The sequence below is a fragment of the Cryptotermes secundus genome, unplaced genomic scaffold (genome assembly GCF_002891405.2).
Source record: "Cryptotermes secundus unplaced genomic scaffold, Csec_1.0 scaffold384, whole genome shotgun sequence".
Classification (NCBI taxonomy): domain Eukaryota; kingdom Metazoa; phylum Arthropoda; class Insecta; order Blattodea; family Kalotermitidae; genus Cryptotermes; species Cryptotermes secundus.
Genome location: NW_019731268.1, coordinates 540,270 through 564,590, shown reverse-complemented (window position 1 = coordinate 564,590; position 24,321 = coordinate 540,270). Strand labels below are relative to the sequence as shown.

General features: G+C 40.1%; 1 protein-coding gene across 8 annotated transcripts in view; it reads left to right on the top strand.

Annotated features, from left to right (window-relative positions):
* LOC111866791 (serine/threonine-protein kinase mig-15) overlaps positions 1 to 24,321 on the top strand; it is a 154,006-nt gene that overhangs the window by 55,767 nt on the left and 73,918 nt on the right. For all 8 annotated transcript variants that reach the window (XM_023856055.2, XM_023856058.2, XM_023856054.2 and 5 more), the window contains exons 4-10: positions 7,915 to 8,040; positions 9,070 to 9,118; positions 9,435 to 9,587; positions 10,857 to 11,138; positions 13,074 to 13,232; positions 19,751 to 19,878; positions 23,209 to 23,329. In XM_023856055.2, the coding sequence (XP_023711823.1) occupies positions 7,915 to 8,040; positions 9,070 to 9,118; positions 9,435 to 9,587; positions 10,857 to 11,138; positions 13,074 to 13,232; positions 19,751 to 19,878; positions 23,209 to 23,329 (1,018 nt within the window). The remainder of the gene's footprint in view (positions 1 to 7,914; positions 8,041 to 9,069; positions 9,119 to 9,434; positions 9,588 to 10,856; positions 11,139 to 13,073; positions 13,233 to 19,750; positions 19,879 to 23,208; positions 23,330 to 24,321) is intronic.

The following is a 24,321-nucleotide window of genomic DNA, read 5'->3' as shown; positions in this document are numbered from 1 at the left end:
GTCGGGCAAACGTGGTGGCCACACCATTCGTCGGAACTCTCCAGAATGCCCCTCGAACTAATTCTGGACAACTTCGGCCCGATGACACGGTGCATTGTCCTGTTGGAATATCCCATCGTAGGGGTACATGATGTCCATGAAGGGCTGCAAATGGTCACCAAGCAGTGTAACGTAGCGGTCACCGGTCAATGACGTTTTTAGGTGGACGAGCGGACCCAACTCATGCCACGTGAACGCACCCCACACCAGTATGGAACCACCACCAGCCTGCACGGTGCCTTGTTGACAACTGGAGTCCATGGTCTCATGGGCTCTGCGCCACACCCGAACCCTACCATCCGCCCGAAACAACTGGTACCGTGACTCATCGGACCACGCCACATGTTGCCAATCCTCCAGGGTCCAATTAGCGACGTCACAAGTCCAGATGAGGCGCTGTGTCCGGTGTCGTGGTGTTAACAGAGGCACTCTGGTCGGTCTTCTGCTCCCATATCCCATGGAAGCTAAAGAACGCTGCACTGACCTGCTGGATATGCGTCTGGTACCTCCTGCATTGAACGTGGATGTGATTTCAGCCAGTGTCGCTTGTCTTTTTTTTTTCTTTCCTTGGCACTACAGCCCCAGTGGGCCTAGGCGTACCTCCATGAACGCCGTTCACTTCGGTTTTTCTAGATCTTACACATACGGTAGGACTCTTTGGGCGGGCGATCAGCTCGTCGCAAGGCCTCTACCCGTAGACAAACACAGAAAAACGCACACAAACATCCATGCCCTGAGTGGGATTCGAACCCACGATTCCGGCTTCCGAGCGAGCGAAGACAGTGCATGCCCGCTTGTCTGTTACCACGGACAGTTCTAACTAGACGCCGCTGGTCACGATCATTAAGCACCCGTAGTCGGCAACTGCACTGTCCACTGTGGGTGGAAATGCCTTCCACAGTGTATTCCCGATACACACGTGACACCGTGGATCGAGGAATGTTGAATGGCCGCACAACTTCGGAAATGGAATGTCCCATCCGCCTGGCACCCACTGTCATGCCCCGTTCAAACTCCGATAATTCACGTCGGCTTGCCATGAGCAGACTGGCCGGTGTTCAGCCTGACTCACGAGAGAACACCTCACAACTGATACTGCTCTGGGCATTCCCAAGCCGTCAAGGGACTGTGGCGCCACTTAAGTCTACCATTTCTTGTTCAAGCACCATGGAACCTCGGAACTCAACTAAGAACTATGTCTATTACTCATTCCAGCTTTCGACCGCCCGCAAACGACATTTTTTGTCTCCTGTGAATCTTCGGTGCGGACTCAACAGAGAACACGTCACGTGGTCGCTGTCCACTGTTGTGTGAGGTCACTGCTTACGCGGAAATATGCTTATCGAGCCGTTGCCCAGAAACGGGTTGCACAACCCCGTTCTTTTGTTGCGAGCATGTATTATTAAACAACGGTTTTTGCATGGAACAATTACACCACAGTGTTATATTTAAATTTTTTAGTTTACACAACATTTTCAGTAACGCTAAAATTAATATACATATATATTTATACAGAAGGTCCAAAAAATGTACTCACTCTTTGATAGTCAATATCTTTGGAACAAAATGACATGTAAGGGTCTCTTCTACGTCACTTTGGTTAGCAGTTTCGCAACATTGACGAACCTGGAAATAAACCGACTACTAACTAATAAGTGCGTACGCGATGGACGCTCTTAATTTCGTGTTTATTCTTGAGGTTCGGCCAGTCCAGTATGGCTTTTAGCTTCTGGGGTTCGGTGGCCACCCCCTCTGGTGACACAGTATACCCGAGGTACCGTACTTTTTTTAAAAAAGTTGGGACTTCTCCAGATTAAGCTTTATGCGGGCTTCTCGGAACTATTGGGACACTTTCCGCAGGTTGAGCAGGTGCTCTTGGAACGTGCGGCCAACCACGCCCACTTCCAGATACATGAGACATCACTCTTGAGGCCTCTTAAAACGTTTTTTGACCACCAGAATGTCACTAGAGCGTTGCAGAGGCCAAAGAGTATGACTGTGAACTGTCATAACCTCTGACCCCTCGAGAACACTGTCGTCTTGTCCGGATGCAGATCCACGTGTCAATAACCACTCTTCTGGCCCAGAGTGGAGAACGATTTCTCTCTAGCTAACGCGTCCAGAAAGTCGTCAGTCTGGTACAGTGGAAAATTGTCTTTGTTACGTCGTTCAGGTTCCTGTAGTCCAGGCAGAAACGGAGGTCCCGGTTCTTACTGGCTAGAACGACGGGGGTGGCCAGGCCATGTGACTTCGATTAACCCACGTATATCGTTGAGCATGTCACCTACTTCCGCCTGTTCTGCCCCGGTGTCGACGGTCACGAGGCATGGCTTGTCATCGAACGAGCCTTGTGTGACTAGACTAGGGTCGACCCTTTCCGCGATGTCTGTCAGCGCGTGGTGGCGGGGTCTAAATGCGTACACCAGCATTCGTCCTTTTCCGCCTGCATCCGCTCATTCCCCAATGGTTGGCCAGCCCTCCTGTGTGTCTCTGTTTTTCTCGGTCGCCATTCAGACCTTTCTGGATTCCGTCTCTCTCAAATTTCTTCTCGTCTCAGGCGGTCGCCGTGGATTTTTGCTTTCCTGCCACAGGGGTAGTTACGCTGGAATAGGCTTATCTTTCCACAGGTCCAGCACACGCCCTGTCTTTGGTCTCTCAGCCCTGTAGTTGGCGATTGTCTCTCCCAGAATGTTCTGGCGCTGGTTTTATGGGGCTTGGCAGCTAGAAGCACGGCTTGCAGCCCGAGGGCCTGCTTCAACGCTTGTTCACCGTTTGCTCTCCAAGTAGCAGTTTTTTTTTTTATGGCAGGGTCCTCTGTCCCGTCTGTGAACGCCTTGCCAGGCTCCGTCTTTATGTGGTCCTCCGGTAGTGCAGAATGTGCAACAGGATACTGAAATATAAGCGTATACATTTTTCGGTAATGTAAGGTAAGGTAAAAAGGTAAAGTTGTTTCTGTGCTTAACTAATTAAGCACTATGCCATGGCGGCGTATGGGGGAGTCAATTTATAGATCCACATTTTTTTGACCTTAGCACTAGCTGGAGGTGAATGGTCAGCTTTACGCACCGATCGCTTTACCCCTGGGGAAAGAACCTCCTGTATCCATTGGATAGGAGGTTGGGTGGACCCCAGAGCCGGTCTGGATGATGTGGAAAAGAGAAAATGTTTGACCCTGCCAGGACTCGAACTCATAACCCTCAGTTGTCCAGCGTGGAATCTGTCTCTGTGCCGATTGCGCTATCCCAGCTCATAAATTTTTAGGTCTGCACTTAAAATATAATTAGACTTCTATAATGAAATTGCCGCAATACTTAGGAAATGCGAAAACCCAGACTAAATTCATGAACTACGAGTATGTGATGCACACTTTGTGGGGAACAGACCCCCGTAATTTTAATGAGACTCTGTAAGGTATTTATAAGATCGAAGGTGGAATTTGGAGCATTTTTATTCCATAAACTTCAGAAGAAACAATTAAAGAAGCTAGACAAGGTACAATATAGGGCAATATGGGGAGCACTGAGCTAGAGGAGTAGCACCTCGCCCAATGTAATGCTAGCAGAAGCCAAAGAAATCCCAGTCTTTCGTAGATTGAAACAGTTTGGAAGAAACTATGTTTCCAGGTGTTGTACGTCAAGCAATCATCCAATGGTCCAGCTGCTGGAAGAATTATCAATTCTAGTCGATAACCTAGGGAGAGGAGAAAATGAACAGCCACTGATCAGCGAATATTACAAAGAGGTAACTCCTCTTGGTCATTTAATCCAATCAGGGGAGTGTCCCCTTCCCTTCAACTACACATACAGAAGCCTCTTCTGCGGGGCCAGGGTATCTTTCAGTGAGGGAAGACAAATAAAGGAAGCAGAGGATCATAACGAGGAATTAAAAATAATTCAATAAAAAATGAGAACCAGTAAATGTTTCATCACAGATGGCTCAGAAATGGACAACATATGATTTGTAGGTCTTGCAACGATAGATATAAGTGATGGTATAGCTGTAAATTCAGGTTAGCTAAGATAGCATCCACATTCACAGCAGTTGGTGGAACACTAAAACTCAATGAAGAAAATAGACTTGGAGCAAAATCTTGTGATTTCTTGGACTTGGAAAGCATGCTAAAATGAATTAGTAACACATCTACAATAAACAACACCGGCCATATTACTCAAATGCTTAAAGACAAAATAAAGTGGAATCACAAGGAGAAAAATCCAATATTACTGGATCCTAGGGAACTTTGGAGATGAAGTTAATGAGAAAGCTAGCTCAGAGGCGAAGCAGTCAGAGAGGTAGAGATGGTCAAGTACTGTTTACCAGTGGCAGATCTTAAAGCACAGTGGAAAAGAAAAAGACAAAGAGGAGCATCACAGTTTCTGTCAAAACACCAAAGAATGACAGAGGAGAAAGCTTCTTTGAAAGGCATCACGGGAATGGCTCATCTCCATGGTTCCGTGAGATAAATACAAACCATCGTGCCTTCGTGCCAATAAAGCATATAAGCAGGCCACTCCAGTCTTAAAGCAAGCTTAAGTAGATTTAACATTCTGTCCAAGGCTGAATGAGAATGTGGTGATGGACTTCAAGTGGAGGAACATGTCTTCTGGGATTGTGAACTGTATGAGGACCAAAGAGCAACAATAATGGACATTTTGTCTGAGAACATGAAAGAAGAATATCTGGAGTCAGTTACAGAGCTCTTAAGGCTAGGGGAGAAAAGATCTTTGCAAGGCATCTGTAACCTCACAAAATTCCTAAATTTATTAAAAAAAAAAAGAATTATGTGTGCGAAATATTAATTTACGAGTTACGAGATAATATTAAAAAATCGCAGGACAATCACTATGATAGAATAAGATGTTTAGAAGACTGCTACAGAGGGCCAGATGGGCATTACTAGGCTTTTTTTGTATTGTGACGTGTTGCGCAATGGTAATAGGCAAGTCAACATCCTCCCTCCCCTCCCCCACCCGCCAGCGGTGACGGTCCGAGTGGAGCCGAAGTTAGCCGAGTCCCAGCATCCTGGTCGCTATGCAACGCGAGTCAACATTAATTTTTCAAAAAAAGAAAGAAAGAAAGCACCAGAGTGTATCAGATGTGTCACAATTTGCAGTAGGGCTACCATATATTAAAAATATATAAGTTTGGAGTGTGACATATGTGACCAAGATGTGGTAAGGGTTTAAATGTAATTACATTATTATTCATATATTATATGAGTATACTCAAACACTAATTATTGGTAGAAACATAAATGTTACAAATAGGAGGGTGTCATGTACACAGCACTGGTGAAATTAATAGTATTTGATGACTTTTATTTAAAAATAAAAAATACATTGTGAAAATCAGTGGTATTTGTTATGACTTGAACCTTCTGGTCTGCAGTAGAAGGTAATTACATGGACAGCTCAAGTGACTCGATTGCTCAATGATGACCCTGTACCAGAACGCTTGAACCAAATGGTAAATTTGTGTTAAGTTTGGCCGGAATTTCACACCTTAAGAATCCTCAGACTCAGTAATGCATTACCAGCATGTCGGCCGTATGAACTTCTGAGCCAAGATGAACAGTAGTTTACTTGGTGATATATGTGTGACAGCCCAGTATGAGCATAATCCTTGTAGAGGTATAGCTCCAGTTTTTGTTAACTTTTAGTAGTGCATGGAGGTTAGTCATTAGTGTCATGCCCATCACGTTTACCACCAGGAGGGAGTCCCTGGCATCCATTGCATAGGTTGGGTGTGTCCCAAAACTAGTATGGACCCAATGGCAAAGAGAAAATCTGTGTTGTCACTTGGAATTGAACCCCTGTTCTCCCATAGTCTGGTCACAGTACTGACTGAGCTACTCAGCTCATATTCCTAAAGAAACGTTAATTTTGTGGCCACAAAAATATGCACCTTATTATAACAGTATAGTTTTAGACAAGTTTAGAAAAGTTATGTACATATAGTGCGTATTCGTGAAGCAAGTGTTATTTTTAGATCTTTTGTAATCATTACATACCACAGAACATGTTATGTGAAGGTCATGTTTTACAGATGTACTCAGTGAAAGTATTGTGATGCATGCTTTTATTGGGTAGCTTTGTTCAAATATGTCTTAAGATGATGCTTCTAGACCATGTAGGTCACCTAGGGCTTGACACTTAGCTTCAGATTGCAGTGACTTTGTGAGACTTTTCTAAATAGATGACCAGGAGTCACCTTCGGGTGGGCATCTATTGGACCTTACTTACGTGGGAAGTAATGAACTTTTCATTGGTTGAATGAGCTAGTTCTCAGGCATTTTGTAATATTTTGATATTAAATAACACTTTTGTGGATGGTCTTAGTGTGGACTTTTTCACTTATGCTGTGTAAATAAAGAAGGTACAGTACGAGTGTGTCTGTATGTACACTTCTTGTAAATTTCTGAAGTTGTAATTTGTATATCTATAAATCATACAAACATGAAACTGTGCCTGCATTTTTAATTAATTTTCAGTTATTTAGAATCTCTTTTAAATCTCATATTTGTAAGTTACTACCTAAAGTAAAGGAAGAAATTCTTATTCATTGGTATTGTACCTTGACTGTTTTTCAAAAGAATAATCAGAATTACTGGAGGACTCAACTGAATCCAGTGTGTTTTCACAGAAGTCTATATCTGCAATAACACTGAATGTTGCAGTTGAGTATGCAAATACCTCAGCATTGCATTTAGGAAGTTTCAGCTTCAAGTCTTAGCCCAGAAACCAACTATCCAGCTTAGATCAGTCTTTGTTTACATTCCCTATAGAAAGGACAATACTTTGTAAGATGAGGCAGCGATTAAATAATTAACATTAATATTACTACATCTACATCATGAGCCTCCCATAACAGTTTTTATACACAAAATATAGAATACTCCAATTTGTCCATGGGAACAAAACAAAATCACAAAACCAACGACTGAATCGATGATGTAAAGCATCAATCGAAGCATTTTATTCTTGTTTTATACTATAACTTTTGTTTTATATAATCTAATTTAATATATTTTTATGTCAGATATTTTAATATAATTAATATTATTGTATCCAATTTTATTGGTACTGCAGTTCAGTGGTGTTAGCCATGTATTTGCCTGATGATGGCTATTAATAGCTGAAACAAGTAGCAGAGCAAAAACCAGGCACTGACCTTCATATGGTTGTGTTGTGACGGTCTTAATAAAGAAGTTATATATTGTAACTCAACAGGATGCATGAAATGAAAATTATCCAGCTTAGGTTTATCACGTTTTCTCTGTCCAGCCAGGTAAGTGCCTAGTTAGTACCATATATTATTTGGAGAGTCATTTTCTGAAGTTCCTGACATATTCTGAGACAAGAGGCAGCAGGTAAAGTTATTCCCGGATTTACTTAATTAAGAACCATACCATGAAGATGTAATGAGGGAGTGAAGGTACAGCTCCATCATTCTCAGTGTTTGCACTAGGTGGAGTTGAGTAGTGGCTCCATGCCCCTGCTGCTTTACTCCAGGGAAACAAGCCCCCAGCACCTATTGTGCAGGAGGCTGGGTGGGTCTCAAAGTCAGTCTGAACGCGTGAGAAGAATCTCATGCGTAGTTGTCCAGACCATAATCCAGTTGCTGTACCAACCTAGCTTGCCTGACTCCCTGCATGGAGACATCCACTTCAGAATGTTATTTGAAACTACATGTCAGGCATAACAAATTATGTGAACCACGAACAGATTGCTTTCAAATTCTCTTTTAATTTCCAAACTTCTTGATAGTGGAGCATATCTTTTATATTCTACATAAGCCATGATTTTTATTATTTTCATAGCAAAGTATATCATGTTTCCATCAGTTTGAAATGATGTATCATGTGTTGTGTTTCAGGATGAAGAAGAAGAAATCAAATTGGAGATAAATGTACTAAAGAAGTATTCAAATCATAGAAACATAGCAACGTATTATGGGGCATTTATCAAGAAAAGTCCACCAGGGAAGGATGACCAGCTATGGGTAAGTGATTTTTCATGTTAACATTAGTGAAATGACCGTGTATCAAACTGGGTGTCCAGGATTGTACGCTCACTAGTCTTTATTAATACAGTGACCAAAACACAGCTTTTCTCAGTTCTTTATTTTTATAACTTTCAGTGCACTTGTAGGCTCCATATGAACTGCAGTCTACATGTAAGCATGTGTAAATTGCATTGAATTTTTAGGAAACATACATTTGTATTACACATGCAGACCCCCATGTAAATTGTAGTGTTCTTATAGATCCCATATGAATTGCAATCCAGCTGTAGGATCTAGATGAATTGCAGTGATGTTGCCATCCCTGTATAGGTTGCAGTGCATTTGTAGTCCCCATATAAATACACTGATATTGTCGGCTTTATAATTTTGGACTCACTTGTGGCCTCTGTGTAAATTGTAGTGCACTTATAGGCCCATATGAAGATCCTTTCACTTGTAGACCCTATATAGATTGTAGGACACTTGCGGGCCTTGTGCAAATTGCAGTGAACTTGTAGACACAATGTGACTTGCAATGCACTTTTAATCCCTGTACAAGTTGCAGTCAATGTGTAGGACTTATATGAATTCCAGTGCACTTGGAGACCCTGTACATACATGAAAGACATGTTTATATAGAGGAATATGTAGATGAAATCCCTAGTTCCTACTGAGACAGATGTGATGTGAATGATAACAATATTGATTTTTTTTTCAGTGCATAACTGTTGTTGATTCACGATAATAATATTTTGGTGTAAATATTCTTGACAAGGTATGATTTGAACTTGTAGTCACAGCATTCAGTGTGACTAAGACTGTGGGTGCCATACACTATTCTGCCACTGTCATTGGAAGAGTAAGGATTTACAGTGTGAAATTTGTACAAGAGTTGATGGAAACGATATTGCATGAAGGACGTCACTTCATTATCAGAAGTGGATGAAGTTTTTTGTATTGTCTTTCTTCATTAGTAACTTAATTTTTTCTGATATGTAATTGTTCAAATTTTTGTATTATTTTCAGCTTGTTATGGAGTACTGTGGAGCTGGTTCGGTAACAGATCTAGTAAAATGTAAGTTCCTGCTTTAGCTTTGTAAGAATATTGTTTGAAGTGGAATTAATTGACATTCTGTCAGGGATCCTTATTGACAGCAACTCAGAATATTATTCTGTAAATCACATTGACATGGTGCAGGGCTTTTTGTTTGCTATTCTATTTTTTGACCAGTTGTATTTGATGAGTTTGATTGGTGATCAAAAAGGAAGCGTACTTTCTATAAATAGAGTTAATTCTTATTTTAATATTTATACTTTTTTTTTTAAATTTACCTGTGGAGATTGTGTTAGACTGTTCTAGTGTATACCTAATGTGTGAATTGTTGTGACAGCTACCAAGGGACAGAGCCTGAAAGAGGAATGGATAGCGTACATCTGTAGAGAAATTCTTCGTGGTCTCAGTTACTTGCACACCAACAAGGTGATCCACCGAGACATCAAAGGGCAGAATGTGTTGCTTACTGACAATGCTGAGGTCAAACTAGGTGGGTAGTAAGAAATTTATGTTGGTATATGACCTTCTTTAATGTCATACCAAATGTGAATTTTCCATCTTTTGTCAGTTGTGATTGTACCATCTTTTACATCACTTGGGTGGAATACACACACAGAGTACTGCTGTCATAAACAACTTCAGTACATACATCATACCAGAAGCCACTGCACCATTGTACATTTGAACTATGTACCATCAGGATGAAACAGCAGCCACTTAATTTCTGAGACGAGAGACAAATTATAACCATTGAATTTAATATCGTGACAATTTTGATAGTTCAGTTGATATAGTGACAAACTGGGCTGAACAACAGGGTTCAATTCCTGGCATTGGTAAGAGATTTTCCTCTTCTCCAGTGTCCAAACCAGTTCTGGGGCCCACACAGTCACCTATCCAATGGCTTTTTCTGAGGGTAAAGCAGCCAGGGTGTGAAGCTGACCACTGTCCACCATCTAGTGCTAAGGTCAAGAATGGTGGAGCTATGCCTACACTCTTCCATATGCCTTCAGTGCATGGTGCTTAACAAATTAAGCATAGAAATGACTTTACCTTTCTTATCCTGAAAGTTTCAGAAGTTCTTATATACTAGGTGAGTGTCCAGAGGGTTTGTAGTGTTCCTTGCTTCAAGGAAGAAGAAATATATGCCTTATTCTAACAGTGAATCATGAGAAGACGTAAGCACATCAGTGTCTTGGAAATCATGTGTATCCATTATACTTAAGAGAAAGGACGGATTTGAACGTAATCCTATCATACCAATACAGAATGATAATATTTTGTTGTTGAAACTGCTTTGTTGCATGCTGTCTAGAACAAAAATTAAAGATCACCTAAGCTATTATAAAATTATTGAAGTGACATGTTTTTCTGATTAATTCCAGTTATACTAAGAGATCAACACTATGCTACAAACTGGAAAGTCGCGAGCTCAAATCGCAATGAGGTCATTGGATTTTTCAGTTGACCTAATCTTTCCACCTGCACTATGGCCATGGGGTCTACTCAGCCTCTAACAGAAATGAGTACCAGGAATTTTCCTGGGGGGTAAAAGAGCGGCCGGCGTGTAAGGCTGACAACCTTACCACCATCTATGAGCCAACTGTCTAGAAGATGTGGGAGCCTTGACTTCTCACACTCCTATGGGCCTCCATGGCCTGTTACAGGGACAGCTTTACCTTTTTTTACCCAAGAGATAAACTTTTACATATCTGTCTCATTGCCATAGTTTATTAACGAACACTGATTCTTTTAACAGTTGACTTCGGTGTGAGTGCACAGCTGGATCGCACAATTGGACGGCGTAACACATTCATCGGTACACCATACTGGATGGCACCTGAAGTGATAGCATGTGATGAGAACCCAGATGCCACGTATGACAACCGAAGTGACCTCTGGTCTCTGGGCATAACAGCCCTTGAGATGGCTGAGTCTCAGCCGCCTCTGTGTGATCTTCATCCTATGCGAGCCCTGTTCCTTATACCAAGAAATCCTCCACCTAGATTAAAGTCAAAGAAGTGGGCCAAAAAATTCCATAGTAAGTATTTTGATAATGTTTTGAAATTTTGATATTTATATGATTTTTATTGATTGTGACAGTCATCTCATGTATGGCCCATGTATGAATTATAGAATTCTGATATAGCATAGTGATAAACTGAATAATGATGCATGACTAATACTTGTGGGTTCTAAATTTGATGATTTGATTTATTGGACATCTCTATTACAGTTACACTTGATTACAACAGTTCACACATTTAATTCCATCTTGATAATGCCTCTGTTGTCTGGATCTTGAAGAGTCTCTAGTCTCTCAAATTGTTGACCCATTGTCTAGCAGTGGGAAGTTACATCACAATATCACCAGTTTTATCCTCTCTTTGGTCATGAACATTCAGAACAATGATATCACACCAGCAACCTCTTAGTAATATGTGCGAAATCCTGTCAGTAACAAAACTCTGCTCTCTCTAACTGCTGATACGATTTTATTTTGTATGAAAAAACCTGTACCTATTTTGTGATTTCTATTCCCCTTTGTGTAGAAGAATGTATATTTGCCTGCTGGTGCAGTGCCCTCTGGCCTATACTCCCACAAAATCTAACATATATTTTGATATTTCTTTTTCATCTGCCATGAATGAACCTGCCTTATACAGACTTCTTACATTCCATGTACCAAATTTCACGTCCATTTTCTTTAGTGTAGGTCGTTTATTGGAAGAATCCGTCCAGTTCCATGACCCTTTGAGACCTATTGTAACAAGCTTTTTGTTTTATGGTGAGGAGTTGTTTACCTGACGCTGAACCTCCAAGCTGGATGCACCCCTTATAGGCTGTCTGCAACTGCTTATTCAAAATATCACAGCTACCCTGCATATCTGCAGGCTCTCTCTGCCATCTGCAACCTGAGAACGCCCCATGCGTGGTGACAAGGGACTCACCCAACATGGAAAGTCATTGTAATATATCTAAATTTGGCTCACTATATGAGTTCATTCTGAGTTATACTTATATTTTTAGAGTAGGTGTGACTTCCTCTAGAATAATATTACTTTTTTTTTTTTGAGCTGGTATGCTTACTGACAATTAACAAGTCGCATATATGCATGTGCATTTTACATTTGTACCTTGAGGCTTATTTATACCAAGCGTGAAATGCTGGTAGACCTGTTATTTTTGGGGGGGGGCACTGTATATAACCAATAAGAGATAAGTATTAGTGTTTTTTTTTTTTTTTACATTCTGTTGATTTAATCAGGCTGTTCTCCTAGTAATATTAACCCACATTTGATTGTGAGAACTAGATAACTTGAAAACAAGAGGTTCTGAGAAGAACTGATCATCCACTTTCTTTGACGCAGCACAGGCTGCATAGAAAATGAGGTGTCCAATGATTCTGTTTTTTCTTGTGTATTGGTTGCTGCAATAACAGTTTACTGAGCTGTTGCATAGCAATGATATGCAGAGGTACATATAAACCCACAGACTGATGGGAGAGATTTATGAAGTACACCATTCATATGGGCACAGGTGCCATGATGTACATACGAAGTTTCTTAAAGATTGGTTGAGGGATTCAATGGTTAATAAGCAGGGATTCACAGATACACTGACAGGAAGCATATTGTATAGGCACACTTAGGAAAGTAGTCTAAAGATATAACATGAACATATTTCAGATTTAGCATTCATTGCATCAGCATTTTGCTTTGATGTGTATGTAGTCTGTTTTTCTAATGTATGCAAGATTGAGGAACAAGTGGGAGGATAGTATTTAAATGGATCTCAGAAGAATAGGTATGAGCTTGTCATGGCTTGTTAAGTGGGTGATTGGTTGATTGATTATTTTATTGAAGGAAGTAAGTTAAGAATGAAATTTTGGTGTATTAATATTGTTGAGCTGCAGGTTGTGGTCTCAGAGAATTAGTTGTTTGTTGAGAAATATATGCACTTCTGTGTATAACAGGTTTCATTGAGACAGTGCTTGTGAAAGACTATCATCAGCGCCCTTACACGGAACAACTTCTAAAGCATCCATTCATCCGGGACCAGCCCACTGAACGGCAGGTTCGGATACATCTCAAAGACCATATTGATCGCTGCAAGAAGAGGAAACAAGAGAAAGGTAATGGTTAAAGTAATGTTGTACATGTATATCATTGCTTAAAATTAAAAATGTTCATTACAGAATTAGCATTACTAACTGTTCCATCCACTTATAGAGTTTGTTGTATTAGGAAAGTGTATATTAAATTTTCTGTAGGTCTTAATGTCTAAATTGCTCAAACATACATACAGAGGAGTGCTGTGTAGGTGTGCTTTGCTGATTTGAGACATTTATATTGATTCTCCTGTTGAGGTCTTTGCATGGAGTGATATGGCCAGTTGCTGGCGTTTTAGGGGTGCATGCTGCTTCCATCTTCGTGGTCAGAGTGAGTAGGGTACACACTGGAACATGTTCACTTCCAACACATTGGCAACATCAACATGCTGAAAAGTCCCAAGAGAGCATAGTCAACATGAACAGTGAACTATATTGTCATGTGTTGCCTATGCGGTGCGACAAATAACTTCATGTAGCCTTCAGATTCAACGATTATTTATTGAACTCATTCATCAACACTTACTTAGAGTCAGGAATACAGTTACTGTCACTTGCAGTATAACAATTACTGCTTCCACTGTATCTCTGTGAATACTAGGCTGCCTTCAACAGTGACGCTCTTCAGACTCCAGCTTACACTGAATACTCACTCACTGCTCTTAACACTAGTAACTCTCCCATAACTCAGTACTAGTCCTGAATAGTGTTCGCTGCTCCTTATATAGGCTCAGCATGGACCACATAGAGAACACATTGCTGCTCAGCAACAGATATCAGGTATTGTTGTCTGGTGTGTCTACCTATGCATTGCCTAGCAATAGATGCCCTACTGTTGCGTGACATCACAGCCTAGCGAGGAGGGGTGTTTACCGAGCATTTTTACGCAGTGGACACTCGTTGCTGTGGATATTCCTATGCAACGGTCTCAACAATTTCCATTGTTTCATTCTTCAGCGATGGACGACATATAACACGCCACAATATGTATAAAATCATTAATTGCAATGAACACACCTGGGGGGGGGGGAATCTTACTTATGCACTTTTCTTCCTACCTATTCCCATTGCAACTTACCCTCGACAATTGGGGAGCCTTCTATCAACTTTGACGCCTGTCAGGCAGCAGCAGAGTAGATTAGGCACATTATTAGGTGACTGCTTTAGAACACCAGTTTCTGAATTTTGTGTGCTTGGTGGTCTTAAAAGGAGCTTGTTTAATAGCTTTCCCTGGCTGCTGTCTCTGTTGGCTTTGTCAGGGTTCAGTGCCTACTGTTTCACCTGTATGTAACTGAAAACTGCTGACTGACTTTGGACACAAGTTCCACACACCAAGACAAAAATTGTTCATTTCAGCTTGTATCAAGAAACATTCAAATTGTGATTTATGGCTGAACGTGTACTCAAAATTTCCTCCATGATATTCAATGCATTCTTCGACACATCACATCATGGACCACCACATCCATTCAGAGATGCTGGGGTAGTTGTGGATAGTCTTGACAGGCATCCACATTTTGATGGTGCCTCCTCATTGTTTGATTTGTCTCATTCTGGTCCATCACACTATTTGTTACAAAGTGGATAATTTTCAGTCCAGTGTGACATACAAGTTTACAACACTTCAGTCTTTATTCGCCTTACATGTTTCAATTCAAAAGAATCATCCTCAGAGGCACCCACTACGATCAGGAAACACTGTCACATAAGATGTTTTAATGATATGCACTTAAGCTATGAATAATGCTCACTATATAAATTTTGTTATTATCACAGTTAGTTTTGATGTTGTCTTAGGCATTCATGATGACGCTTCTTGAAATGTAGATTATGCTATTTCTTTTAAGCGTATTTGCTGGGTATTCTGATTGGGATTTTCCACTGCATGCATTATGATATTCACTTTTCCGTACAGTGGCCTCCCAACGTATTTAAAATTGTATTAACATTTTCTTTTGTATGTAAAAAATTAATTATTATGTTAAAATATCGTGAGCCAAATTGGGTCATGTTGTTTTCCTCCTGATGGCGGGAGATGTCGTTTATTTCTCTTGATTGCATATTCTTATTATTAGTCGTGTAGTTTATGTGCGTCCTGTGTCGTTTGTACTGTCCTCATTGTCAACAGGACCTGCATACACAAGAGTTTGTGGATGTCCCTACAGGTAAAAATCCAGAGGATTCAGATCTGGTAAGCATAGAGGCTATGCAGTGGGTCCTCCTCTACCTATCCGTTGGTTAGGATACGTGTTACCGAGAACATCTCACACAACATGGCTAAAATGCGCTAGAGCACTATCATGAATGTACCACACTTGTGCTCTGACTGCCAGTGATACATCTTCAGTGGCTTTGGCAGATCACATAAGATGAAATCTCAGCAGTGGTTGCCTGTAAGCCGATGCCGCAATACATGCGGGTCTACCAATCGCCAACAGTCCCTGCCCACACATTAATGCTGAACTGGTGCTGATGTCTGCACTGCATTCTTTCACGTGTAACAAATCAAATGTTTCCATGTTATTATGGACATATTTTATTGTTTTGCTATGTGGAACTTGTGCCCAAAGTTTGTCTGCACCTTTCAGTTACACCTTGTATGTATGAACACCAACTCATCAAACTCATTTTGACTATGAAATATTGGCAACATTGTCCACATCCAGACAGGGGAAAGACCCAGGAGCAGCATTAGCATAAAAGTGTGCTTTGTCAAAAAGATGGACATTAACATAGCTTTTGTCACCAAACTTTAACAGGCATGCTTCGTTCATTTTTCTGTTCAATGTTTTACAATCAGAGTCACACTTTCTGGACAGCAGTTTACTGCTCTGTAATGCAGTATTACTTTCAATGAGTAAGTCTTTGATTCTTCTGATGTATGTAATGAATTACTGTATTGAACAGTGTTGTTATGTTTTTCATCCAGCTCTCTCTTAGGGGGACTTGCAGATGTATACTGGCATTTTTGAGGATTTCACTGCCTCTGTCTTCTACCAGAATATCAGTAAACATCTACCAGAGTACACAGCATCACATATCAGAAGACACTGCAGTCTAGCTGGCCAAAGAATTTTCATGGGCAATGAGGGTAGGAGTTGTTAGGAGGGAAGAGCTGTCTAAGTAACCTAAAATACTGAAACAATTTAAGGGCAGAGTGGATTTGTGAGAGTAGTGTAAGAGGAGTGATGGAAGGAAGGGTAGAGTGATGGATGATTCATGATAATTCTTTGCTTTGCTCCATTATAGTCTTCCTATACCCCACACTAGGAACTTCATTCCCTACAGACACCTTTCTCATTTATTTCATTCAATTTCATTCCTACAAATTATTTATTTATTTTGCAGTTTGTATCACAATTTATTGCAGTTTATATTCTTGCGCCTACTAAAATCATACAATTGAAGTTCCTTTGCATATTTCATACGAGATACTGTCAGGTAGATATACATAGTACAATTAGTAATTTTGTGGATTGGCCTCATAGTGGTGCTATTATGCACTACAGTGGATGTGTGGATAGAGATGTCATCTTATTGAGATTTGTAATTGGTCATTTTCTTTCAGCTAGTTATTTATTAATGCATTAATTATCACCTTAATAACTTTGAAAGAAACTGGCAAATATAGTATTCCTAACTGTGATGATGATCATCATCAGTAATCTGTCAGACGACAGGTCCACAGTCTCTTCCAAAACAGTTCTCCACTTAATGCGATTTAGAGCTTTCTCCTTCAAATGACAGAATCCTCTTCTGTCCCTAAGGCCATCCAGCATCTTCTTATNACACTATTTGTTACAAAGTGGATAATTTTCAGTCCAGTGTGACATACAAGTTTACAACACTTCAGTCTTTATTCGCCTTACATGTTTCAATTCAAAAGAATCATCCTCAGAGGCACCCACTACGATCAGGAAACACTGTCACATAAGATGTTTTAATGATATGCACTTAAGCTATGAATAATGCTCACTATATAAATTTTGTTATTATCACAGTTAGTTTTGATGTTGTCTTAGGCATTCATGATGACGCTTCTTGAAATGTAGATTATGCTATTTCTTTTAAGCGTATTTGCTGGGTATTCTGATTGGGATTTTCCACTGCATGCATTATGATATTCACTTTTCCGTACAGTGGCCTCCCAACGTATTTAAAATTGTATTAACATTTTCTTTTGTATGTAAAAAATTAATTATTATGTTAAAATATCGTGAGCCAAATTGGGTCATGTTGTTTTCCTCCTGATGGCGGGAGATGTCGTTTATTTCTCTTGATTGCATATTCTTATTATTAGTCGTGTAGTTTATGTGCGTCCTGTGTCGTTTGTACTGTCCTCATTGTCAACAGGACCTGCATACACAAGAGTTTGTGGATGTCCCTACAGGTAAAAATCCAGAGGATTCAGATCTGGTAAGCATAGAGGCTATGCAGTGGGTCCTCCTCTACCTATCCGTTGGTTAGGATACGTGTTACCGAGAACATCTCACACAACATGGCTAAAATGCGCTAGAGCACTATCATGAATGTACCACACTTGTGCTCTGACTGCCAGTGATACATCTTCAGTGGCTTTGGCAGATCACATAAGATGAAATCTCAGCAGTGGTTGCCTGTAAGCCGATGCCGCAATACATGCGGGTCTACCAATCGCCAACAGTCCCTGCCCACACATTAATGCTGAACTGGTGCTGATGTCTGCACTGCATTCTTTCACGTGTAACAAATCAAATGTTTCCATGTTATTATGGACATATTTTATTGTTTTGCTATGTGGAACTTGTGCCCAAAGTTTGTCTGCACCTTTCAGTTACACCTTGTATGTATGAACACCAACTCATCAAACTCATTTTGACTATGAAATATTGGCAACATTGTCCACATCCAGACAGGGGAAAGACCCAGGAGCAGCATTAGCATAAAAGTGTGCTTTGTCAAAAAGATGGACATTAACATAGCTTTTGTCACCAAACTTTAACAGGCATGCTTCGTTCATTTTTCTGTTCAATGTTTTACAATCAGAGTCACACTTTCTGGACAGCAGTTTACTGCTCTGTAATGCAGTATTACTTTCAATGAGTAAGTCTTTGATTCTTCTGATGTATGTAATGAATTACTGTATTGAACAGTGTTGTTATGTTTTTCATCCAGCTCTCTCTTAGGGGGACTTGCAGATGTATACTGGCATTTTTGAGGATTTCACTGCCTCTGTCTTCTACCAGAATATCAGTAAACATCTACCAGAGTACACAGCATCACATATCAGAAGACACTGCAGTCTAGCTGGCCAAAGAATTTTCATGGGCAATGAGGGTAGGAGTTGTTAGGAGGGAAGAGCTGTCTAAGTAACCTAAAATACTGAAACAATTTAAGGGCAGAGTGGATTTGTGAGAGTAGTGTAAGAGGAGTGATGGAAGGAAGGGTAGAGTGATGGATGATTCATGATAATTCTTTGCTTTGCTCCATTATAGTCTTCCTATACCCCACACTAGGAACTTCATTCCCTACAGACACCTTTCTCATTTATTTCATTCAATTTCATTCCTACAAATTATTTATTTATTTTGCAGTTTGTATCACAATTTATTGCAGTTTATATTCTTGCGCCTACTAAAATCATACAATTGAAGTTCCTTTGCATATTTCATACGAGATACTGTCAGGTAGATATACATAGTACAATTAGTAATTTTGTGGATTGGCCTCATAGTGGTGCTATTATGCACTACAGTGGATGTGTGGATAGAGATGTCATCTTATTGAGATTTGTAATTGGTCATTTTCTTTCAGCTAGTTATTTATTAATGCATTAATTATCACCTTAATAACTTTGAAAGAAACTGGCAAATATAGTATTCCTAACTGTGATGATGATCATCATCAGTAATCTGTCAGACGACAGGTCCACAGTCTCTTCCAAAACAATTCTCCACTTAATGCGATTTAGAGCTTTCTCCTTCAAATGACAGAATCCTCTTCTGTCCCTAAGGCCATCCAGCATCTTCTTATGTCTTCTTTCTCGTCTTCTTGTCACTTCTATCCGCCCCTCTATCTTTCCTTCAGTAACTTCTTTTAGAAGGCAGTTTCTGCGTAAAACATGACCAATCCAATTAGCCTTTCATATTCTTATTTCGTGTAGGATATTCCTCTGCTCACTGACTCTAATTAACACTTCTAATTAACACTCCTATATAAGTATTAAACACAGAAGTTGAAACTTTGAGGCAGCAAGTTTATTGAGGGTACTTTCCTCTTTGGTAATATAAGTAAAAGGACAGGTTTGTAGATGTTACAGCAGAGCTTGAATGTAAAGATTTGGTATTTTGATTAGTGAAGCAGAGAACATGCATACTCAGAAAAACATGTATGTGGTGTTTTTAAGTGAAATTCAGTTTTTAAGAAATGAATGTGTGTAATACTGTACATTTTAACTGATTGTCGAAAACACACTGATGAGAGCCAGCAATAAGTTAACTTGTCCATAAATCTCTGATTTTATGAAAAATGTGATAAGAATGACTTGACTTTGTATGAAACAGAACGAGAGGACTACCGGTATAGTGGATCAGAAAATGAAGAAGAGGAACCAGCAATCGCAGGAGAGCCTTCATCCATAGTTCAAGCACCTGGTGGTGACACTCTCAGGAGAAATTTCCAACAAATACAGGTATTAACAGTAACGGCACTGGGAATTTAAATGTTCAGGATACAGGAGGCTATACACTTTTAAATACTCTGGGTCTAGTGTTCTTTCCATACATCCATTTGTTAAAATGGACATATTTTTATTTATTTTTTGTAAGATTCTGCATAGAAACAAAACACTTTTTGAAGATTTATAAATAGCAAGCTTTATATATACATGGTCTGAGAATTAAGTTCCTGGACTGAAGCTTACAGTAATATTACTGATCACAAAACTCACTTATTTTAAAGATATTCTTCCTTTACAGGCACATTTTTTTTTCATGTTTTCCTGTCAATGTACAGATAGCAGCAGCATAAAAGTTTTCATCCTGAATATATAGCCACAATTAATACCCAGGAAAACCAAAAGTATGATGTATAAAGTACTTATAAGATCAGTGCTATCTTATGACTCTGAGACCTGGCCACTGTCAAGATCGGATGAAAGACTGTTAAGTATATTTGAAAGGAGGATCCTGAGATATATCTTTGGACCAGTGGAAGAAAATTGAATATAGAGGAAGAGGTATAATCATGAGCTATACAAACTATTTAACGAACCAGACATTATTGGATTTATAAAGGTGAAAAGGATTGAATGGGCTGGACACATAATATGTGCCAGCGAGAATAGAACGACTAAGAAAATACTTAATACTAAACCAGAAGGAAATAGGCAAGTGGGAAGACCAAGATTGAGATGGGAAGAATGTGTGTGGCAGGACATAAGAATTTTGGGTGTAAAGAACTGGAGGAATGTAGCTTCGAATGGAGTAGAATGGCGAGCAATCCTGAGGAAGGCCAGGCCTCACAAAGGGCTGTCATGCCACTGATGATTAATAATATAGCCTATTCTTGACACTGCATTCGAGTTTGTCATCACGTTGAAATTTCTGTCTCTCTAGTTGCACCTGCATTGGTCCCAACAAATGCAAACCACTGAAAGCTAAGTCAGGGCTATACGGAATGTAATTCTTGATTTCCTAGCCCATTGTTGCCACTGTCACCTTCATAAAATATTCTGTATGTGGCCAAGGGTTGTCTCAGAATAGGATGATGATTTTTTGACAAATTCCCAGATCTCTCTTCCAAATTGCTTGGTGCACATCAGTGTGAAGCATGTTGCTCTAATAATGTGCATTAATTGTTATAGCATCGGGAAAAAAATAACACGAGGCACTTCTTCTGAATCCCAAAACACACTTGCCATGATCTTGCCTGCAGACAGTTGTGTTTTGAACTTTATTATGGCTTTCAGAAAACTTATTATACCAATCAAAGGTACTTTGACAAAGTCTCTTATGCAGTTCATTTAACCTGTGAAGAATCTCTGGTGGTTTCACTTTCTGCCTCTTTGGGAATGTGATAGAGTGACAAGGCCTGATGCCATCCTGTACTAGCTTCAATGTGCAGAAGAGGGGTGCTTGGCCACCTGCTAGGTAGTGAATGCATTGTTACCACCATCTGTCCATAAAGAGTTTTTATTTTTCTGGTGCCCACATCTTCAGGAATAAGAAATAAAGTCCAGTTTCATCTTGAATCGCCTACATAAATGTCATTATTACCAGTACATTATTTGTGTTAGAATAAATACAAGAATTCCATCAAGTATATCCAGTTTTTAATTAATAAATAATTATGAAATCCCACATGCCTCAGATGACTATTGGTAGAGATGCCCATAAAAGAAAACTACATAATTTTACAAGAATTTGACCTCGGCACTAGATGGTGGTGAGTGGTCTGCTTCACACCCGTTTTGCTTTGCCCCTGGGGAAAGAACCTCCAGTACCCATTCAGTAGGAAGCTGGTTGCGCCTCAGAGTCAGTCTGGATACTGTAGAGAAAAGAAAAATCTTGCAGTGCCAGGAATTGAACTCAGGCCTTCCAGCCTGTAGCCTGTTTGTATATTGCCTGCACTATGCCTACTTTTTGAATTTGTATGTAAGTCACTCAAAATAGACCTGACCACAAAATATTGTCACATGTATTAGTGACTTGTAGGCTGGGTTTGGATTGGTGAATCAATTTATTGGATGCTCACAAGTCTAACTGCAATTAATTATATAACACACTAAAAATTACTGTAATTATAACATATAAATACATTTTTCAACATCTGCCTACACTAGTCGTTGTTAGGTAAGGTATCTCAATAATGGCTATGCCTGTACAGTGTCTTCACTGTCCATTTCCTGGCAGTGGATTCATAACACAGAGACTGTAAAAGCCCAATAAATTACGCACTTTCAATATCACTGTATTACAGAACATGTAAAGTCACTCACTAAATCTTCTCAAACTGACTTTAATGCTCCTCCAACTACTAACTTCCTGTGGCTGTGTTCTACTGACAACTGGCTGCTTCTTCAAACTATATCCCTCATAAAATCTTCGCAGGTACCATGCAGCACAGAAAACGCAGCTTCCTCTGTTGGGGTTACCTGGCCTTCCAGCCAGTTCATTGGCGTGCTGACTGCTACCTATTATTATTATTATTAGAGGGGGTGGATTTCCCCATGCACCGTGACTAATAGTCTATTGTATGTCCCCCTTTGATATTCTACCAGTCACCATACCCTACCGGTACTGGTGCGTGCTATCAGCCCCGTTCAGCCGACGAGGTTGGGCCTCTGTACCTGATTCTTCTTCCATCTACCAGAGGCATTGGAAACTACTTGGGCGAGAAACTTTTTGCCTAATTTTGCTCAGAGGTCTCCTAGAGACATGAGGATCTTTTACGTGCCGTAAATCTATGACACGGGACCCACGGCTTAAAGTCCTTGTTCCCTGAATTTTTCTACCCTTAAAAATTCCACAACCTCCACCGTGTTTGAACCTGCGTACCTTGAGTTATGAGGTGGGAACATTACCCCTAGACTATGGAGGCCGCTGACTGCTACCTAACAATGAGCTTTAACATTTGACCATTGAGAACACAGCTTTCACTGTTGCATGTTTGAATGTGTTTATGGAGAAGTTACCTGGCAGCAATCATGTATTGTTGTAATGAGCTTAAGCGAGAAGGTATTTATCATGCCATTGCCTAGCTCTACATGTTACAATGTCATTAACATTAAAACTGGTCTGCTGCAAAAGGCCAATTATGTATAGTAAAAGCTTTTATATCTCTTCTGGTGTGATGCAGAAAGTTATTCCTCATAAAATATAATCATATAAGTCTCTTATTTCATTATGCATTGCAGCATCTTTGTAGTGGCTTTAATATATTTGTGTGTTTGGCATACATTAACATTGGATGATATTTCTGACCAAATTTCTGAATGTTAATCAATTTGCTGGTGTTTCAGGAGGGTAGAACATTGACACAAAATGAATCAAAGGAGTCTAAACACAATTGGAAAGGGGAACGAGAGGAAATACCAGAACCTGGGCCTCCAGCGAGACCCCCCATACCACAAAGACTCATCGGTGAGTTCAGAATTATGCACGCCTAATGTACAAGTAAGGGTTTAATCCTTTCTGGTCAAACGTCGATATATAATCGACATGGTGACTGTGCTTCTATGAACAAATGTTGATATACAGTATGCACCAAAATATCCAGTACTGAAATTAAAAGACTTCCTGTTGATACCACTGTCTATTCATGTGAAGGCCCCTTGCACGACAGAACCTTCTCAGATCCTGAAGATATGGTCTGATCACCATGTCCCTGTAACGTTCTAGGGTGACGGTAAGAGCATTACCTTCCTCATCCTCAACGAAATAGGGGCCTAATATGCTGTGTGCTGAGACACACACCATATTGTCACTCATGTACTATGTAGCAGTTTCTGGACGATAACATGTGGCCGCTCAAAACAAAGGAAGTGAGTTGTCTGGCGACCGCTTCCGTATGAGCGAAAATAATACTCAACTATGAATACTTTTTCCTCCATCAAGAGACCCATTTCTAACAACTGCACAACACAACTTCTTTCTCACTACTGGGAACATGCGCGGGTGGAGTTGTGCCCAATCGACAAACGCACATGCATACATGCATGTTTGAGATGCGCGAGTTTTAGTACCGCATATTGTCAGGTGTTGGGTGTGTCACGCGACAAATAACTTCATGTCGTTCCGGATCTAGCGAATTTATTGAACATTTATTTATTTTGGCGCATACTGTGTTATCAACAAAGTTTGTTTCATGTTCCTGAGGACGTATTTCAATTGTATGTCACTAGTTGGCACTGTAGACAATACCAATACATGCATGAATGTTTTGCCTGCTACCTTACACCATCTGGAAGTCATAATTTGAACCTCTTGAGGAATGAATGCCATTTATATATTATGGAGTGTCACATGTTAGTAGCATGCTTTTACATTTAGCTGAACCCACGGCCCTCTGGGTTGAAGAAACTAGATATAATCCCTTGTGTGATGTGGATGAAGAATCTAGTAGTGATATGTTA